Raw genomic sequence first — 18588 nt, 5'->3', positions numbered from 1 at the left:
GTCTGTGGCACCTTGGTCTAGTGGAGGGTGTCCCTGCCCATGGCAGGAGGCTGGAACGAGATGGTCTTTATTGTCCCTCCCATTCCAAACTATTCTCGGATTCTGTGACTCTGTGATCTCGTGCTGGCCTCAGCAAAGCTGCCTATAGGCATTTTCCTGCCTATGCTGGGGATGGTGGGTTGGGCAGCAAACAAGAGCCAGATCCCAAGCCTGGGCATGGGGGATGCTGAGCAGAGCTGCTGCTTTTTAGATGACCTTGGTTTGCTGCTGCTGCCCAGGAATTCCCAGGTGCAGGCAGTGTGAGCTTGGAGCTCACAGGCGCCACAACGGACGCATCATTTCCATCAAGAAGCTTCATAATTCTCAGTATTGGCACCAGCCTCTTGCTATGTCCCAGCCACAGAGACACTTATTATCTCCCCAGGGCTCTTGTGTGGGAAGGGCTTCTTTCAAAGCCTGAGTCTGGATCCTGTGGGCTCAGGTCTCCTGGAGCCTGGACTTCTTCACAAGCCCACCTGGGAAAGCACAGACTCCGTGCTGTTTGGCTGTAGGCTGTCTCCAGATGTAGCACCTCCTGATTGCAAGTACTTCTTTTTTTCTCCTGCAATTTCCTCCTCTTTGATTTTCGTGCTCGGAGGCTTTTCAGGTCTGGCAGCCTTTTTCCACCCACAGTATCACATTTAGGTTTCACTCTGGCACCTGCCACTTTCCTTCCTTTGCTTTTTGTTTGCAAACGTCAGGGGCTGGATATCGATTGAGAAATTGCAAGAGACAAATCATTCCCTGACTCCTCTGCTTTTCCTCACTGCCTGCTAAGCTGCAGCTCACAGCCAGCCTAAAGTGATCCATCTTCAGCTTCCTGGGGGAGCAGAGCAACACTTTTATCCCAGGTTTTGTTTTAACAGCCTTGTTTTCTTTGCAGGAGTCTCAAGGATGGGCTGGTGCTGGCCCATTTCTCCACAAATCCTTGCTATAGGGAGATTTTCCTATGGAGTCATGGATGTGGTCCATAGTGGTTCCCCACAGCAGCCAGGCTGTACCAAGTCACCACTAATGATGGCGTGAGCCTGCCCTGGGGATGAAGCTTTGCCTGCTCATCCTTCAGCTTCCTCCAACCCCACCAACCATCTTCAATATTCCCTCTAGGCCCCTCTTTCTTCTGTACAAATCCAGGGACGTCCTTTGGCAGGGATTTTGTGTGAAAAGCACTGTTTCCCTTCATGGCAAGGCTTGCCTGGTGTGCTACCCAGGGCACAGCAGTGATGGGCAGATTTTACCTTTTTTACTTCTGTGCAAGGACTGTCCCTCTTGTGCCAAAATATTTCCTGCTATGTAGGGCCAGGAGGGCTTTTTCAGGAGAGTGGTCTGGCAGGGGTCTCTGTGGGGGAGTCAGTGTGATGAGAAGGTGCCCAGGCAGGTCCTCCCGGAGTCCCCAGCCACATGAAGGAGGCTCCCTCTCGTGGGGACCTGCTGTAAGGTTGGACTGTCCCAGTCCAGCTGTAGGGATGGGGCTGGGGAAACTGAGGCACGGAGAGACCAGAGAACCTGCAGAAACCCACTGGAGGTGGGCTTTTTAGTCCTGATTCCTCCTCTGAAGACCAGTAAGTATTAAATCCCTACAGAGCAAAAGGATGCAGGGGGCTCTTCGGAAGCACTACCTCTCTCCTGGCTGGAAGGCAGAGCTCTGGCCCCCTCATATTCCACTACCAATGGCTCGGAGCCCACCCTGGTGTCACTTTTCCCCCCCTTCTGCAGGCAACTCCCCCTCGGATGAGTCAGAGGAGCGGGAGCGGGACCCCAAGGTGCTGACATTCCCCGAGTACATCGCCAGCCTCTCCGAGTCGGGCACCAAGCGCGTGGCAGCCGGCGTGCGGATGGAGTGCCAGAGCCGCGGGCGCTGCCCCTCCTCCTGCCCGCTCTGCCACGTCTCCTCCAGCCCCGACGTGCCAGCCGAGCCCATCCTGCTGGAGGTCACCAAAGCAGCCCCCCTCTACGAGCTGGTCACCAACAACCAGACCCAGCGGGTGAGGAGCCACCTGGGCAGGAGGGGTGGCAGGACTGCATTGTGGCTGTCTTTGGAGGCAGCTTGCCCAGCCAGCATCATGTCCAGCCCTTGCCCCTTGGCCAGCCCTGCTCTCCAGGGTGGATGGACTGTGCTGAACCCACCAGGGGATGGATGAACACAAGTGGTGGTGGGATGGGAGCTCAACTGCCCGGTGCTCAACCCCTTCTCCTGTCTCCCAGCTCCTGCAGGAGGCCACCATGAGCTTGCTGTGGTGCTCAGGCAGCGGGGATGTCATCGAGGACTGGTGCCGCTGTGACTCGAGTGCCTTCGGGGCCGACGGGCTGCCCACCTGTGCTCCTCTCCCACACCCAATGTAGGTGCCCAGCCTGGCTTTTTTTGTGTGATGGGTCTGTGAAGAGGTGGTGATGGCCAGCAGCGTGGTGGCAGGAGGTGGTGGGGCTGTGTGTCTTTCTGGGGCAGATTAGCAAACTGATGGGTGACCTGGGAATCGAGAGTGCAGAGTTGCAGTGTCTTTTCTGAGTTAAGCTCAGGACTGTGGGGCTGGTTGTGGATCCATCCTGGTAAAGCAACCCTAGGGAATGGGTCCTTTGGACCAACATGCCCAGAACCTGGGGGGAAAGGGAAGGGGAGTAATTTATCTCCTGAGGTGGCTGTCTCCTGTGAGTTAATGGCTTTGAATTCCTTTTGTTGTGAGAAAGTAATGCAAAAAACTGTCCCCCAGCCTGCGTCTCTCCACTGTACATGAGCCCAGCAGCACACTAGTGGTACTGGAGTGGGGCCACTCGGAGCCCCCCATTGGGGTGCAGATTGTGGACTACCTCCTCCGTCAAGAGAAAGTCACCGACAGAATGGACCACTCCAAGGTGGAGACAGGTGAGTGGGGACTCCCCTGGTTCTCTAGGGAGAGTGGGATGGAAATGTTAGAAGAGGGCCTCTGTCTTTGTCTTTGCAAGGGGATGCTGCAATAAAACAAACATCCTGTGGAAGAGAGAGCAGCCCTTCTCCTGCCCACCATGCTGCAGAAAGGGGCAGCTCCATTCCGTAGGGATGAGGTTCTCTGGAAAAGCAGTGGGTCCAACTTCACACCAGCTTCATGCGGTGGCCTTGTTCCCGCTTGGCACCAGGCAGTGTGGCAGCAGGCACAGGCTCTCCACAGCCCCAGGGACACCTGTGCCATCACCAGTGGCACATCCTCCCCTCTCTCCCTAGAGACAGTGCTGAGCTTTGTGGATGACATCATCTCTGGTGCCAAGTCCCCCTGTGCCATGCCAGCCCAAGTGCCTGACAGACTCTCCTCCACCATCTCCCTCATCATCCGCTGCCTGGAGCCTGACACCACCTACATGTGAGTGGCCTGTGCCATGCCTGTGGCAGTGCTGACATCCTGATCCTGTTGGTGCTGCCTGTATTTCCATGTGACCTTGGGAGCCCAGAGCTTTGTTTTTCCCCTTTCTCATCCAGGTTCACGCTCTGGGGAGTTGACAACACAGGAAGACGTTCCAGGTCAAGTGATGTGACCGTCAAGACGCCCTGCCCTGTGGTAGATGATGTGAAAGCTCAAGGTGAGATGGAGGGAGGTGCTGGACTGTGATGCTTGGGACAAGAGGGAGTTCCCCCTTCCAGCATGTTCCTGTACATGTCTCATGTCCTGGCTGAAACATCTCCTCCAGCCCAGGAGCTGCCACACGGTGTGGAGGGCTGAGAAGGGGGGCTGCAGGAGGCACAGTCCTCTCTGAAAACAAAAGTGAATAAATGGTGTTTCACTAACATACCTGATGGCATCACCTATTTCTTTTCTTAATTAGACCAAATTGTGGGAAGCTACTTTGGACTGAGTCCAGGGAATGCCATCCAGTCTGTTGGGACCTTGTCCCTGGACTGAGCCCAGGGAATGCCATCCAGTCTGTTGGGACCTTGTCCCTGGACTGAGCCCAGGGAATGCCATCCAGTCTGTTAGGACCTTGTTCTGATGTGGTGTAAATCATAACTCAGCAGACAACTCTTGGTTGTGGTCCTGGCTTCCCTAGAACTGAGCTTTAGCCCTGATGGGCTTTATTCATGCCTTTCCTTGCTCCCCACTGAACACCCCCTGTCCTTCTGTCCAGAAATAGCAGACAAGATCTACAACCTCTTCAATGGCTACACGAGTGGCAAGGAGCAGCAGACAGCCTACAACACCCTGCTGGACCTGGGCTCCCCCAGCCTCCACCGAGTCCTCTACCACTACAACCAGCACTACGAGAGCTTTGGGGAGTTCACCTGGCGCTGTGAGGATGAGCTGGGGCCCAGGTAGGCTCAGGAGCTGAGCTGGCTGAGCAGGCAGGCCTGCCCACCAGCAGGCTTGTCCCTCAGGGATAGTGGTCACCAGGAAGGCATCTCTTCAGCAAATCTTATGGTATCATGATGGATGATAGACCTCAGAGTGTCACAGTGGGGTTTCTATTTTGCTGGATGCTGTGCATGTGCAAGGACCATTAACACAGGACAAGGTGGAAAGTGGTTGACTGTTGTCAACCCAACGGTGCTGTCCATCCCATCAGCCCTACCCTCTCTCTGGAGTTTGGCCTAACATGTTCATCCTATGCAGAGTGGTTAAGGGATGGGATTCTCTTTTTTCCTTCACAGCTGATGCCACAGGCAAAAAGGCAGAAGGTCTTGGAAAAATAACACACCTTCGAGGGATGGAGATCCAATTTTGCTTTCCGCCTTTTCCTAAGCTTTGGCTTGAATGCACCTCTGTGTGCTGAACTCTGTCAGCTTGTGGTCCCCAGCAGGCAGAGGACTGCCTTTAGGTCTGAATTGTGCATTTCCTCACTTTTGATCCACATCTGTGGTTGTGGATTTTTGGTGCCCAGGCAGTGCTGAGCTGCCACAGCAGGTTTTGGAGGAGGCTGTCCTGAGCTCTTCCTGTCTCTTTGTGCCTGAGTAAGCACCATGTCTTCTCTTCAGGCTTCTCCAGGTTGCTGAAGCCCCTCCAGCTGCCTGAGAATGTCCCAGGCTTGTGGAGATAGCCAGATGCTCCCTTCTCCCCATGTCCTTCAACATCTGCCTTAGTCTGCGTGGTTTCCCAGTAATGTGGATATTTCCAGTCAGTTTAGCAGGCTGGCTGGGCTGAGAGGTTGCGTGTGCTGCAGTGGTGTTTCATAGCATCTGGCCTCCAAACAACCAGAGCTGTCACCTCATCTAGAAATCAGGGTTGCTTTCAAATGTACATCAACAAGAGCTCCTATGTGTAGAATTCATGGCCTCTGCCTTACACTGTGCCACACACCTTCCTCTTGCTGGTCTCACCACTGTCTGTCTTCCAGCCCTGCTTCTCCAGGTGATCACTTGGGTACTTCTAGCTGAGGATAGGAGATGTACATTCTGTGTCCTCCAAACCTCTGCTAGGCAGTCAGAGAGACTCAGCAAGTAGCTTGTGCCTATCTAGCACTTAGTGCATTGGACTTGTCTCCTGGCACAGCTTTGGTGGGAAACTCTAAGGCCCTCCATGCCCTGGAGTGGAGGTGGGGTCTCTTCTCATTTCTCTTTTCCCATTTATGCCCTAAGAAATGTGAACTCTTTGGGGCACAACCTCAAAGCTCAGTAGCAGCATTGCAGCACATGGAGTCTTTTTAGGGCAGAGGCTTCCAGCAGCTCCTGTGCCCAGGGTTGCCTCATTCCCAACACCCAGTGGGATCAGCAGGCTTGGACTTTATTCTCACCTTTGTCTTGATCCCAGCTGTGGTGATGCCGCTCCGTCTCCATTTCCAGATGTGAAATCCAGCCCCAGTTTGCACAGACCATCTGACATCTGTTGTGGTGATTTGCATGAGGAACACATAAAATTCCTTACGTGACAGACTGGAGTCGTCACAGAGCCGCTGCCATCACCGAGGCTGTGTGCTGCCACTGCTGCTCTCTGCCCCAGCGAGCACCAGCCAGAACACGGGGTGGAAGCTGCCTCCTCGAGCCCCACGAGGCAGGGGCATTGCCACGGAGCAGCCAGAAATGCCACTGAATTACCCAAACGATACCATTTTCTCTGTGAATCTACGAGCAGAGGGTTAATTGCACCCTCTGGAAACGCTGGAGCGCTCAGGGCAGGATGACGCAAGTCGCTGATGAAGTGTTTGCAGCTCGCGCTCCTTGGAAAGAGGCATTGAGGCAGCTGCAGCGGGCTCTGGTGATGACAAATCTTGGAAAGCAGACCTCCTGTTTGATCGTCTGCGAGGGCGAAGCACCCAGACTGGTGGTGACAGGACAAATCACTTGCAGATGACATTATTTAGCCAGCAGACAGTGTTTGTTTGACTGTTGCTGATGCTCCTTTGAAGTCGTGGATGCGGACCCACGCGACTGACTCTACCATGTCCCTCCTCCTCCACATGTCCAGGGCACCTCCTACTCTGCTCATTTGTGGCACACTCAGCTCCCTTCTTGGCAGTGCTGGCTGCTGGACTGAAGAAGCATAACTCGTTGTGAGTGCACAGATAACTTGTCTGAGGCTGCGAAAGCAAGCCGCTCCCTCACGGTCCAAGAAGGGCTGCAGAGAGTCCTGGTCTTTGCATAAGGAAAGGAAATGGAGAAAAAGGCAAGCAGAAAGTGGAAGTTGGATTTGATGCAAAGCCTAGTGAAGTCTGGTGGTGCCTATGGGCTTTGAGCCAAAATCTGGGATAATATCAGGCATTCCTGTGAGGGTACCTGCAGTGCTGGAGGAGGAGAGGCATTCGTGGCACCTTGTTTAGGTGTCAGATGCAGAGACTGAGACAAGTGGCTATTTTCTATGGCTGGCCAGCTTGGGTGGCTGTCTCCAGAGACAATACCATGTTAACCACCTTTTCCTCTCTGGCATGCCCTGGACATGAGCTCTTGAGTGGCACTTGTCATGTGGCTGCAGAGCTGGACAACTTTCAGTGGCTCCAGACTGGACCCGTGGAGCTGCAGTCACATCCAAGGTTTTCTCTCCAGGAAAGCCAAGATTGGCTCTGACTGGGCTTGGGGTAAATGAATTCCTCTTCAAGCAGCTCTCCCATGGTGTGCCTGGCCTGGAGGGAGGTGTGGAGAGACAGTGGATGTTCCTTCTTGGTTGGTACACATATTCTGGAGCTGTCACACCAGCCCACCCTGCTTATCCTAAGAAAGAATGTCCAGTAAGAATGGGATTTTTTTCCTTCAGAATCATGATTTGTGATTGCTGCCTGTTCTGGGTTGAGCAGATGCTGAGTTAAAGCTAGTGAGGGGCTGTGTCTTCTTTTCCCTGACTATTCTAACCTACCAACTGACTTTGTAGTTGGGTAGGAAATTTATCCCAGCTCATCAGACACTTAAACTTTGGTCTGGGTTTCCAGGCACACGAGATACCTTCAATATTTGAATCCATTGCCTCCACAGTGGCCACATTCCCTGGAGATCTCTCAAAGTGTGAGAAAAATTGAAAATGAACACAATGTGTTTTATCTGTACAAACAGATTTTCTTGATAAAAATATTAGAAGCACAATTTTAAGAGGACAAATTTGAAAAGAACACAGCTTAGATCATGTTTGGCCATGATCCTCTGTGCTCTTCCAATATCTCAGCCAATACAAGAGGCTGGTGATTTAGCACTTCCTCACTACCAGGACAAGCCTGCACTGAGGCTATGATGCCCTGGGTGTGCTGGATGTCTCTTGCAGAAGATGGATTCATCCTGGACCTGCTCTGCCTCTGTCACCTGACCTTCTCTCAAGGCTTCCTTGGCTGGGTTGTGGCTCTTTACAAGCTGCTGCTGCAGTGACGTGTCTTTCCTCATCTTGTTCTCCACAATTGGAAGATGCAAAATGCACATGCAAAGAAACAGGGAGCTCTGCCACATCCCCTGCTCTCTCAGAGCTTTTTGGATGGGTTTGATGTATGCCCCAGTGTATCCCTTCTGGTTCGCAGGGTGTTCTGTAGGACACATTTCCTAAGCTGTTACTAAATATTGTGAGTCATTCAGTGTACTTATGTCTGGTAACATTACAGCCTGTGTGGATCATAATTTTTATCTCACCTTTAACCTTCCATACAGACCCTCACAAGCCAGACAGGACATTCTGGTTTGGATTTTTTTTTCCTTAAATCTCCCTGCTCCTCAGTGGTATCCTGGCTTTCTGCTCACAATACTGTGTGCATTTCTGGCACTGGAGAAGTTGAGGATGCCCCATTCCTGGAAATGTTCAAGGCCAGGTTGGGACTTGGAGCAATCTGGTCAAGTGGAAGATGTCCCTGCCATGGGATAGGGGAGTGGAACAAAATTATCTTTAAGGTCTCTTCCAACCAAACCATTCTGTGATTCTGGGATTCCTACACCAAGCCATGGATGACCAGCCTAGCTCCTGAATATGCAGCACATACACTTAATGGAGAAGACACATGTGGTGACACATGTTCTGGGCTGGCCATATATGTCATGCCTGACACTTCTTAGCTTTTATCCCACTGCCTACACTGCTATTGGCTCTGTTTCCCATCCTGTTATATTTGGGGTCCAGTTGCTGCAACAGCAACTGGTGGCTCCCCTTGAGTCCTTGGTGATGTCCACCCCAGGGGGTGCTGGGGGTTTCACAGCTACACCTGTGACTGTCTCCTTAATAAACTCTCACCAAACCTGGCCTTGTTGTGTGAGTGGTACAGGGTGAAAGAAGAAGAGGGGGCAGGACAGGGAAGTGTGAGTCCCAAGACCATGCAGCAGGTCCAGTACTGCCATGGAGACATGAGCATCTCTTCCCTGGGTAGGGGCTGTTCTCACACGGATTTAGCTTGCAGTGCTGCCTTGGGAATGGTGTGTCCTCACAGCCCAGCCATTCCTGCTTGTCCTGGCAGCTCCTCACAGCTGCTCTTGCATTATCTCTTCTCCCTCAAGGAGCTCCCATGGTGTCCTTAACTGTCTTTACTTTTCTCTCCTCATACATTCCTCCCGCTCTCCCCGCCATCCTCTCCGTGGTGTCTCCATCACCCCTGCCACCCCTCGCTGTCCATCGCCCCCCTGGCATCTCCCCCTGCCCGCCCTCACTGCAGGAAGGCTGGCCTCATCCTCTCGCAGCTGGGGGACCTCAGCAGCTGGTGCAATGGCCTCCTGCAGGAGCCCAAGATCAGCCTCCAGCGCTCCTCCCTCAAGTACCTCGCCTGCCGCTACAGCGAGATCAAGCCCTATGGGCTCGACTGGTCGGAGCTCAGCCGCGACCTCAGGAAGACGTGCGAGGAGCAGACGCTGAGTGTCCTTTACAATGACTATGGTGACAAGGACTACTGAGGGTTCTGGGCACCTGCTCTCAGGCTGGCCTTCCCATGGGCGTTTCTGAGGGTTTTACACATGGACCCATGGAGGGGGAGGGTGTCGCTGATGTTTCTCGAGGCGAGAATTTGGACTGGGGAGCAAAACCGGCTGCTCCGTGCAGGACTGACTCAGTATTAGTTTCTTCTTCAACTTGGCCAAAAGCCTTTCTAGTTAGAAGTCTTGTGGGACCCAGTTTTCTTGGTTTTGTTTTATTCATTTTGCCAAGAGGTTCCTCAGCACTGGTGGAGAGGGCAGGCTGGGAGGGCACAGCCCTCTTCTCCTGCCCCATCCCTGCCCTGGCTGTGGGGACTGTCTCCAAAGGTGGGCCACACCAGTCACATGGCAGAAACATGGTGACACAGCCAGGATGGGAGAGCAGGTGATGCAGGCAAAAATGGAGGCAGGGCATGCAGGTCAGGTTGAGATGCTTATGGTTATGGCTGAGCTGATCAGCCACTGGGAGGCCAGCAGGGTTGGGATGGGGTTTTTTGCAATTGTAAAGCATGAGGTCTGGGTGAGACCTGAGAGAGCAGTGGTGCTGTTGGTGGGCAGAGCTGGTGTGGTGTCATCAGATGGGGCAAAGAGGCAGGGGCATTGTGACCCCATCTCCTCAGGTTCTTCTGCCATGGTCAAAACCCACATGTGCTCCAAGATGCAGAGTCCTCCAGAAAAAAAGCATCTTGGCCTCAGGGCCAGTAGTCAGCTGGACATTGTGAGCTTTCTTCTTGAGGGACCACATTCCTTGGAAGTCAGCCTTAAAATCCTTTCTATTATCTTTTTTTTTTTTTTTAACCCACTATAATAAAAACTTAGAAGCAACATCAAGCTGCTGCTGAGGAGAACTCATCTAGGAGAGCAGCAGCCAGATGACACAGGCAAGATGTTCTGCACCAGCCACTTGCAGCTGTGGTATAGCCCAGGCTCTGCGTGGTGAGGGGAGAGGGATGCAAGATACCCCAATGCCATGGTGCAGGATGGTGCTGAAGGTTCTGCTCCCAGAGAGGGCATGGAGGACAGGCTTCTGGGGGTGTTGCTTGCCTGTGTTCAGGCTCACATCTGCCTCTTCCTCTGGTATCTTTTTTTTTTAAAGCTAGAGAGCTGGGGTTGTACTGGGACACTGGGTTTGGTTCGGAGCAAACGATTCTCCAAATCCCTGTCCCTGCTGATGATGTTGGAGGCAGAAAACAGGTTCCTTTTAGCTTCAGCTTCCTGCCTGGTCTGCAGAGGAGGCACCGCTGGACTTGCCAGCTGTGCACCTTTGATCTAGACAAGACCAGAGCCCTACAGTGGGATTTTTACGATGCCTCCAGAGAGAAATTTCCTTTTCATTTTTTTCAGTCTTGGCAGGAACAGTCTTCAGCCTGTCTCATATGATTTTCTGCCTCATTCCTCCTCCTACCTGCCAAGGACATGGCTTGAATATTTGTGTGGTGCTGAGAGGGAGGTGGCTGTGCTCTGCACCCCATCACTGCCGACAGCGCTGCAGCACCGGATTTTCTCAACAGCAGCTCAGTATCTTCCTGCAGGACCACACAGTGCTTTGCTCTTGCCTTCTCATGGGCAGACATCTCTCCAGGGGCAGCTGGCCTGGACTGGGGAGCTGCTGGGAGCAGCCACCATCAGTCAGTATGACCTGGGCATCCCTGTGTCATTGCTGTCATTGCTGTGTGTCTAGCAGGGATCATCAGACAAATGTTTGCTCTGTGCAAGAAGGAAGTCTCCTGGATCCTTTTGGCTTCTTCTTATGTGTTTGTCCTTATATTTTGATGTGCCTGATCCTGCCAAGGGCTTAGGGCTCAGAGTGAGACCAGTGCCACCTCCATGCACAGGTATAGACAGGCAGGTGATCTGTACTGAGTCATCACTTCTTTTCCTCTTGGCCAAGACACTTCTGTTTATCCTTTTGCTTATCCCAGCAGATGCTGAGACAACTTTTAACTTCCAGCCAGGCAGCCATCCAGCCATGGGCAAAGGGCACCTCTGCTCAACGCCTCGAAGGGATGTTTGAAGAAAGGCTGCTCTGGCCCAGACACCAGTTGGTTTCTCGCCAAGTAATACCGTGTACATGGCCTTTATGTGAAATGCAGACTGTTTTCCTTTGGGTAGCAGACTCCTCTCTTTTATTGCTTACTAGGTGCAGCAGCAAGGACAGGAGCAGTGCTGTCTGCCAGCCACTCGCTGTGACACTGCCAGGAAAACCCTGGACACCCCATGCATTCACACCTGCCTAGGTTACTTTTTCATCTGGCCCCAAGATTTACGCCGAGGCTCTGCAGATATTTCTGTTCTGCTTCTGTGCTGACACTTCAAAGCCCTTGCATGGGCAACCAAAGCCCTGCAGCATCATCAGCCAGCTGGGCTGGGCTCTGCTCCCTGGGTCCTGGCTTCTCCATGGGCTGGGCTTTGGAGATTGAGGGGAAAGCCACCCCTCCTTTGGGGTCCTTTGGCAGCATCCTTGCACAGCTGGATGGGGCTCAGCATCCTCACCCTGTGACAGACTGTGCAGGCTGCTGGCAGGGCTGTGCTCTGCTGATTTGCCCACTGTGGTGCCCCTGCAGCTGCTGTGCTGGCAGGGCCTGGCAGCCTGGCACATCTGTGGGGCCATTTTCACAGTGACCCTGGCTTTGTGAGGGCTTCCTTCTTGGTATCCTCACCCTAGCTTTGCAAGTCAGAACCTTGCCCAAGCTTGGATTTTCTTGCCCAAGTTTCTCAGCTACCACATGAGTCCCTCTCAGACAAATGCCAGCAGCCACCATGGGATACCAGACCAATCCATCATGAGGGCTGTGCCTTGGCTGTAGACCTGGCCTTGGTGAGATGTGCTGTGCGGGGCTTGCTCACCCAAAATAGGCATGCCCTGGTCTAGTGGAAGGTGTCCCTGTCCAAGGCAGCAGGGTTGGTACCAAATGCTCATTAACGTCCCCTCCAACCTAACCTATTCTGTGTCTCTGTGATTCCCTGCAGAGCTGACACCACCCACATCTGCTGCAGGGTCCTACTGTTGGGCCTGCACAATATTTCCTCTCTTAGACTCCTGATTCTTCCCAAGCTGCCAGCAACAGGAGAACTGTTTTCCAACCATTTCTGCAACCTCCTTCACGCCCCCTGCCCTTTCTTTTTGTTTTGTTTCTGAATTAATGAGCAATCATTCACCTGAGATGAACCTCTGGGTCGTTAACTTTTCTTTGCTGCGTCCGTACCCCTGTAATAGCATTACTACCTTTTCCTTGTCGTGGAGTTATTTAACATATAAAGACAGTTTGGTCCTTTTCTTTACAAAGATGGCTACAATTCATGTTCCTTGATGTTCTATTAAAACTCTAATGTGACGTTTTACTACTGTAGATTGAAAGTAGGGTGCTTTAGGGTGAGATAGCCATGTGGCAAGAAATACAAAACCCTTCTGGATTACTTAAAAAAAATTAATTTAAAAAAAAGGTTTTAAACAACAGCAACAAAAATCATTGTACCACTATGTAAAACTCCAGATGATAATTTAACTGACTATTAAAAGGAGCTGTTAGTAATCCCTGGCTCTGGCAAACTGGAGTGTTTGTTTATAGTTTTGGTCCAGTTGATGTCATCTTTGGTTGCAGATGAAACACTCTCAGCCTTTGAACGCGGGTGAGTCTTCACACAAGTTTAGCATTAGCCTGTCTGCCCACTGGGTTAGCCAAGTCCCAAACCACTCAGCACACACAGATGGAGCCGTGTCCTGAGCCTTGTCCTGCCCACCTGCTCTGCTGGACGTGGGAAGGTAAAGATGTCTCCAGACATCCCTTTTTTTGGGGAAAAACTGCACGTCCTCAGCAAAGATCTCTCAGCTCTTGGATTTGCAAACCTTCACAGAGGCTGGGTACTTGGAAGAAAGTCCAAAAAAACCATGTTTTTGTATATAAGGTGGGTTTTACCCACCTTTTAGCCATTCTTTTAGTATATAAGGTGGATGGGATGGTGCTGGTGCTGTCTGCTGATCAACTACCCCTGGAGAATGTCCTGGGCCATCTGGCAGACTTTTGACAGAGGACTAGCAGCAACATGAGTATTAATGTCCCAGAAAGAATGTGAAAACCAGTGCCTGAACAGAGGTGAGATCTGCAGAAGATGCCAAAAGCCACTTACAGTGCTGTGTCTAATGGCCAGGCCATCAGGACTTACAAGGGCAGGTCCCTTGGCCAAGCCCAGTACATACTGCCACCTGCCCTGCCAGACGAGTGGAAGACCCAGGGAGAGCCTGGACAGACAGACAGGCAGACAGGCAGGACACTTGGGAGGACCCAGAGGGGATTTAGGGACTATAGCACACAAATCCATAGGAAACCAGACTTCATCAAGTCTCATGGAACAACTTGATTTTTTTTTCTTTTCCCAATGCTAAATTGCAGGAAAATAAGCTAAAAATACACCCAATACTTTCCTTCTGCTATTTTCCATGCAGTTAACCACCATCTCATTGCACAATAAGCTGTGGCTATAGAGTGAGAGTGAGATGGAGGAAAAGGAGGAGGAGAAAGAGGAGAGGGTCTGTGTGGCAGCAGGGTGTGCAGCTGCAAGCCTAAATTGCTGTGTCAATATCTCAGCACAGCTGGCTCATCACAAAATCTTCTCAGGAGTCATCTGGTTTGCAATCCACAGGGGTTTGAAGAAGGCCACCCCAAAAAAGGGTGAAGTGGACTGCAAGGGGTGCATCACCAGCACATTGGTAGGTTTTTAGGAAGGGTTTGGTAATATGTGTGTTGGAAGGGTTGCTCTTGGCTCCTCTCCAGAGTGCCTGATTTGGGGCACTAGAGAGGACATTTGATGTCACCAGGAGATGCTGTTCCTCCTCTGGGACTGAGTCCCTGTGCAAAGACCAGGCATGATGAAAAGACTGAGGAGCATCAGAGATGGCTGGAGGAAGAAGAGTGGGGTTTAAACACGGGGCAAGGGCTTTTTGGTGCTTCTCAGACCACAGGTACAAAATTTACCTGGGCACTGAAGAAAACAAGGTAAAAAAAAATCCCCAAATCTTAAGGCAACTTTATTGCCTTGGGTTTTAACTTTCTTGCCAGAATATCATATGGTCTCTGGCTCTAGTGTGGGCCACTTTCTGCTCCCCATCCCCAGGGATGTAAACATACACACACACACATTTCCCTACATTTCAAGTGGCTCAATTACAGAAAGTGACCAGTTTGTAGCATAACCAGGAGAAGACCTTCTGCAAAAGTGTTCTCACAGCTGGTGGCACAGCAAAAGCTGCCTGGGTGGCAGCCTTGAATAAGGGGGTGGCATTGGAAGGTGAGTGTCCCCCCACACCCCAAAACCCAAAGGAAATCTCCAGTTGGGCTCTGACTGTTCTGGGAGAGTCTCTGATTTGGGAAGAGAAGAATATGTCAGACCAAACCACCACTCTGGCCCCCTTTTGGGTGAATCAAAGAGGCAGGAGAGATGGAGGATGAGAAGATTATTTATTTTTCATAGATTTTTATAAAAAATAATTATCAAATACAAAAAAATAAAAATAGCAGCAGCCTCCATTGTGAATAAAACCCTAAAGGGGACAAAAACCGCTCAGTGTTGCTATAGAACAATATTTCAGTATGTAGAAGCTGTCTGGTCATAAGAAGCACAAATGTCTACCAGCCAAGCCAGCACTTCCTGTCCCACCCCCCAGTTCCCCTGTCCATGGGGGACAATCCCTCCCTGCACACACAGGTGAGCAGAGGAAAAACCAGGATTTTCATGCCAAAAGGATACAAATTTAGTATATAAACACATAGGCATCCAGGTAATGCTGAGACCAGGCAGGGAAGAGTTTGTCATGGCAAGATGCTGGGACTTGCAACTCTGCTTCTGGGTGTGATGTTCATCCCATATCCCCACTGTCCCCATCTGTGGGGGCTGCCAGAACCCCACTTCTGCTGTGTTGGAACTCCTGGATCTCCCCTTTCCTGCACTGGTGGGGCAGGACAGGCTGCCCAAGCTGCACATCCTGGGGGGGCAACTATTATTTGAATTTCCTTGGGCTGCTTGAGGGTTGTTTTTTTAATTGAAAAGTGGATGTCTGACAAGATATTGCTGCTATCTGCCCAACTGACAGTGAATTGTGGGGCGGGGTCACTTGTGCACGATGAGAACAAACACGTCAGTGTCCCAAGAGGAGGTGGGGCTCCTTGTCCCCCACCTCTCTTCAAATCTCTGCCTAGGCCAGGTGGATGGGGACACCTGGGGTCAGGAAAGGGCCTGGAGAAGGACAAGGCATCTCCTGCCTGGATGCTGGTAGGATGTCCGAGCACCTCTGCCCCTACTCGGGTCCTCCAGTAAAACACAACTATAGGAAATTCCTGACGAAATAGGATGGGATAGAGCTAGTGGAAGCTCTGTTTCCAACGATGCCTTGAAAATTCCTGGTCTCTCCACACCGTGTCACCCTCTCTCCATCACTCCTTCATCAGACAAACTCTGGCTTGAAGCCTGTATCCAACAGCACAGGCCATGCAGGCAGGACACAGCCTGGAGTCCTTTGGTCCCAGCCTGCAGCTCACCCGGGGACACTGCAATCAGTTCCTACTCTGTGGTCCCTTCTCTGCTCTCCTCTCCTCTTTCCATCCCTTTTCTCTGCCTCTTGACAGCACAAAACCATCAGTGATAATCCCAGCTGGAGCCAGGTACCTTCCCTACTGCTGCCTTTATGCAGCTGGGTCCAAGCTGAGCTTCTGGGAATGAATTATGGGGGCAGAGTTTCTTGCTGGGCTTCTTTGAGGCCAGAATTGAATCTGCAGATTTTCATTTAGCGCCTACAGGAGCAAGAGCCTCTTGGAAGTCAGCAACTGTATGTCCAGCCTGAGGGGCTGGGACAGAGATAATAATAAGGAATACTAACACTAAGGAAAATCTCAGTGAGAAAAGATAATTCTCAAACTCTCCTGACAAGTTTTCTTTTGGTCCTTTTGGCATTACAGTCTCCTCTGAGAGCTGCTGACAACACAACTCAGTTGGAGCTCAGACATGGGGGAAGGAGAAGAAGGACGACCACAGCATCCTTCATTCAAGCATCACACAGCTACACTGGTTTGGCCTCTACATCCAGCTGGGTGTGCAGTGGCTGGGGGAGTGAGACAGAGAGGGAGCATGCTGAGTCTTTGCTCCTATTGACCATGCAGTGATCCCCATGGACACATAACCCTGCCCAGAGGGCTCTAAAATAATGCGTGATGGATGCCTGTGGTACCCGTGGAATCTGTTGTGCTCACTGGGATGATTCAAGGGCACAATAACATTTTTTTCTCAACCCCACAATCCCGATCCAGATCCACACCCAAAGAAGAAAAAGGCAAAGCACTGGCAAATACCAAGGGCAAAACTTGGTCCCTGCCAGATGCCCAAATCACCGTGAGGTGGGAGCCTCCCTGCCTGGGGAGCTCTCTCCTGGCATGGCCTGGGTGTTTGGCTCCTCTCTCCGTCCTCCTTCCAGCTCAGCAAGGAAGGGGAAAATCCCTGCTCCTCCTGCCCTGACCTGTGCTTTTCCCAATGGTTTGTACTTCACAGCAGCATGGGTGTGTGATAAAGGATATCCTTTCTCAGCTTCATCGAGAGCAAAGAAAATATAATATATATTTATATATATATTATATATATGTATATAGATATAATTAAGTTTAAATATTTGCAGAGAGATCACAACTACCTCGACCTTGCTAAAAGAAGTCTGTACAGCAGAGAGGGGTGAATAGTGACAAAGACAGACACCCAGGAGCCGCACCAGGACACACATCCACGGCGGCGCCCGGGCTCTCGGCGTGGACGGGCCCTAGCCCAGCGTGTGGCCGAGGCGGCCCCAGGCCCCTGCCCGAGCGCCTCGTGTGGCTTCTGGAGGGAGCAGCGACGGCGAGGGGGCCACAGCCCGCCCTCCCGGGCTCCTGGGTGGCCTGGAGCCGTGCCCTCCGAGCGCGGCCGCCATGCCCCGCCCGGCTCTCCCTCAGGCTGCCGCCATTGCCATTGCCTCGGCCCCGCCGCTGCCCCTCGGCCGCCCCGGCGCTGCCTGACCCACAGAGGCCTCATGGCGCCGCTACTGGTTCTCCTCGGCCGCCGGGTCGCGGCAGGTGCACTCGTCCTGGTCGCAGTCAGCGGCAAACGGGATCACCTGGGGGAGCGAAGTGTAATGTGCGATGTGATTCACGCTTAGATGGAAAATGTGTTAAATAAAAATTGTAAAATAAATTAAACATCCAAAGAGCCTCTGACCACGGGCTACCCGGAGACAGATTACCACACGGAATTGCGAAACTCCCGGTGGCAGCGGGAATGAATGTCTCGTTAAGAAATAAAAGGACGTGGCTGGTGCGGAGATGGGCTTCCCCCGGAACCAGCCGGGAACACACAAGGACGATCAGCACTTGATAAATATCATCAATCAAGATAATCGAAGTCGTCAAAAACATACATCTGAATACACGACTTCTCCTGACATGATCAGCGCCCCACACCACCCAGGAAACAGCAATTGTCCAGCCCTGCACAGTAAAAAGAAACTTCATACATATGCGGGGTGACAAATGAAATCGGGGCACCTCTGCCTCAGGCATAAAAATCTGTATAAAACAGCCCCGCTGGAAATGGCATTGGTGAACAGAGGGGAATCCCATGCCACAGAGGTCGGATCTGTGTCACCCAGCGCCCATCCTGGGCTCGGCACTGTCTCTCTGCCTGTGGGTTTTTGAGGACTGTATTTTGGTCGTGAAAATAAAATCTTTCGTATTTATAAATTTGGCTTTCTCGTTGATCATTTTTAACAAAAGGGACAGCTCAGCACCGCCCTGGGACACCCCTCTGCCCCTCCAAAAGGCCTCTCCACGCTGCTGTGGACACACAGGCATTTTGGGCTGTGCCCTGTTGTTGGCACTGCCAGGCTCTGCACTCACGCAGGAATGGGCTCTGGTACAACCTGTCCCCAGCTGAGTTTTGTTCTTAGCCTTTTCCTTTTCGTTAATGTGTTTCGAATTTTGCAGCCAATGGTCAGGTTGAATCTTGTGCCCCAAATGTCAAACCCTGAGAAGTGTCCCCTGATGGGTGTAAGACATTCAGACTAGGCCTGGCAGTGGTGAGGCACCTGCAGATTAAAGTTTTACTTTGGTCTATTAGTTTCAAAGTTTTATTTTACTATTAGAAAACCCCCTTCATCCATATCTGAACCTGTGGACCCGTCAGCTACTCCTGGCTCTTCCAGCAAAGCACGAAGATAACAGAGTTTTGTCTTCTGCAGCTCTTAGAGGAACTCAACCAAGCTCTCAACTGCAGAGCTG

General features: G+C 51.7%; 2 protein-coding genes across 2 annotated transcripts in view; one reads left to right on the top strand and one right to left on the bottom strand.

Moving 5' to 3' along the window:
- ASTN1 (astrotactin 1) overlaps positions 1–9280 on the top strand; it is a gene marked incomplete at both ends in the record, with an annotated part of 54946 nt that extends 45666 nt beyond the window's left edge. The window contains 7 exons of the mRNA XM_084211132.1: positions 1756–2024; positions 2245–2378; positions 2748–2899; positions 3236–3371; positions 3488–3588; positions 4132–4315; positions 9046–9280. Of these exons, the coding sequence (XP_084067258.1) occupies positions 1756–2024; positions 2245–2378; positions 2748–2899; positions 3236–3371; positions 3488–3588; positions 4132–4315; positions 9046–9280 (1211 nt within the window). The remainder of the gene's footprint in view (positions 1–1755; positions 2025–2244; positions 2379–2747; positions 2900–3235; positions 3372–3487; positions 3589–4131; positions 4316–9045) is intronic.
- An 8074-nt stretch (positions 9281–17354) lies between these two features.
- PAPPA2 (pappalysin 2) overlaps positions 17355–18588 on the bottom strand; it is a gene marked incomplete at both ends in the record, with an annotated part of 88531 nt that continues 87297 nt past the window's right edge. Inside the window, one exon of the mRNA XM_084211434.1 lies at positions 17355–17429. Within this exon, the coding sequence (XP_084067560.1) occupies positions 17355–17429 (75 nt within the window). The remainder of the gene's footprint in view (positions 17430–18588) is intronic.

Source organism: Fringilla coelebs (genome assembly GCF_963513975.1).
Source record: "Fringilla coelebs genome assembly, chromosome: 9".
In the NCBI taxonomy this organism is placed as follows: domain Eukaryota; kingdom Metazoa; phylum Chordata; class Aves; order Passeriformes; family Fringillidae; genus Fringilla; species Fringilla coelebs.
This window is presented reverse-complemented; position numbering and strand designations above follow the sequence as displayed.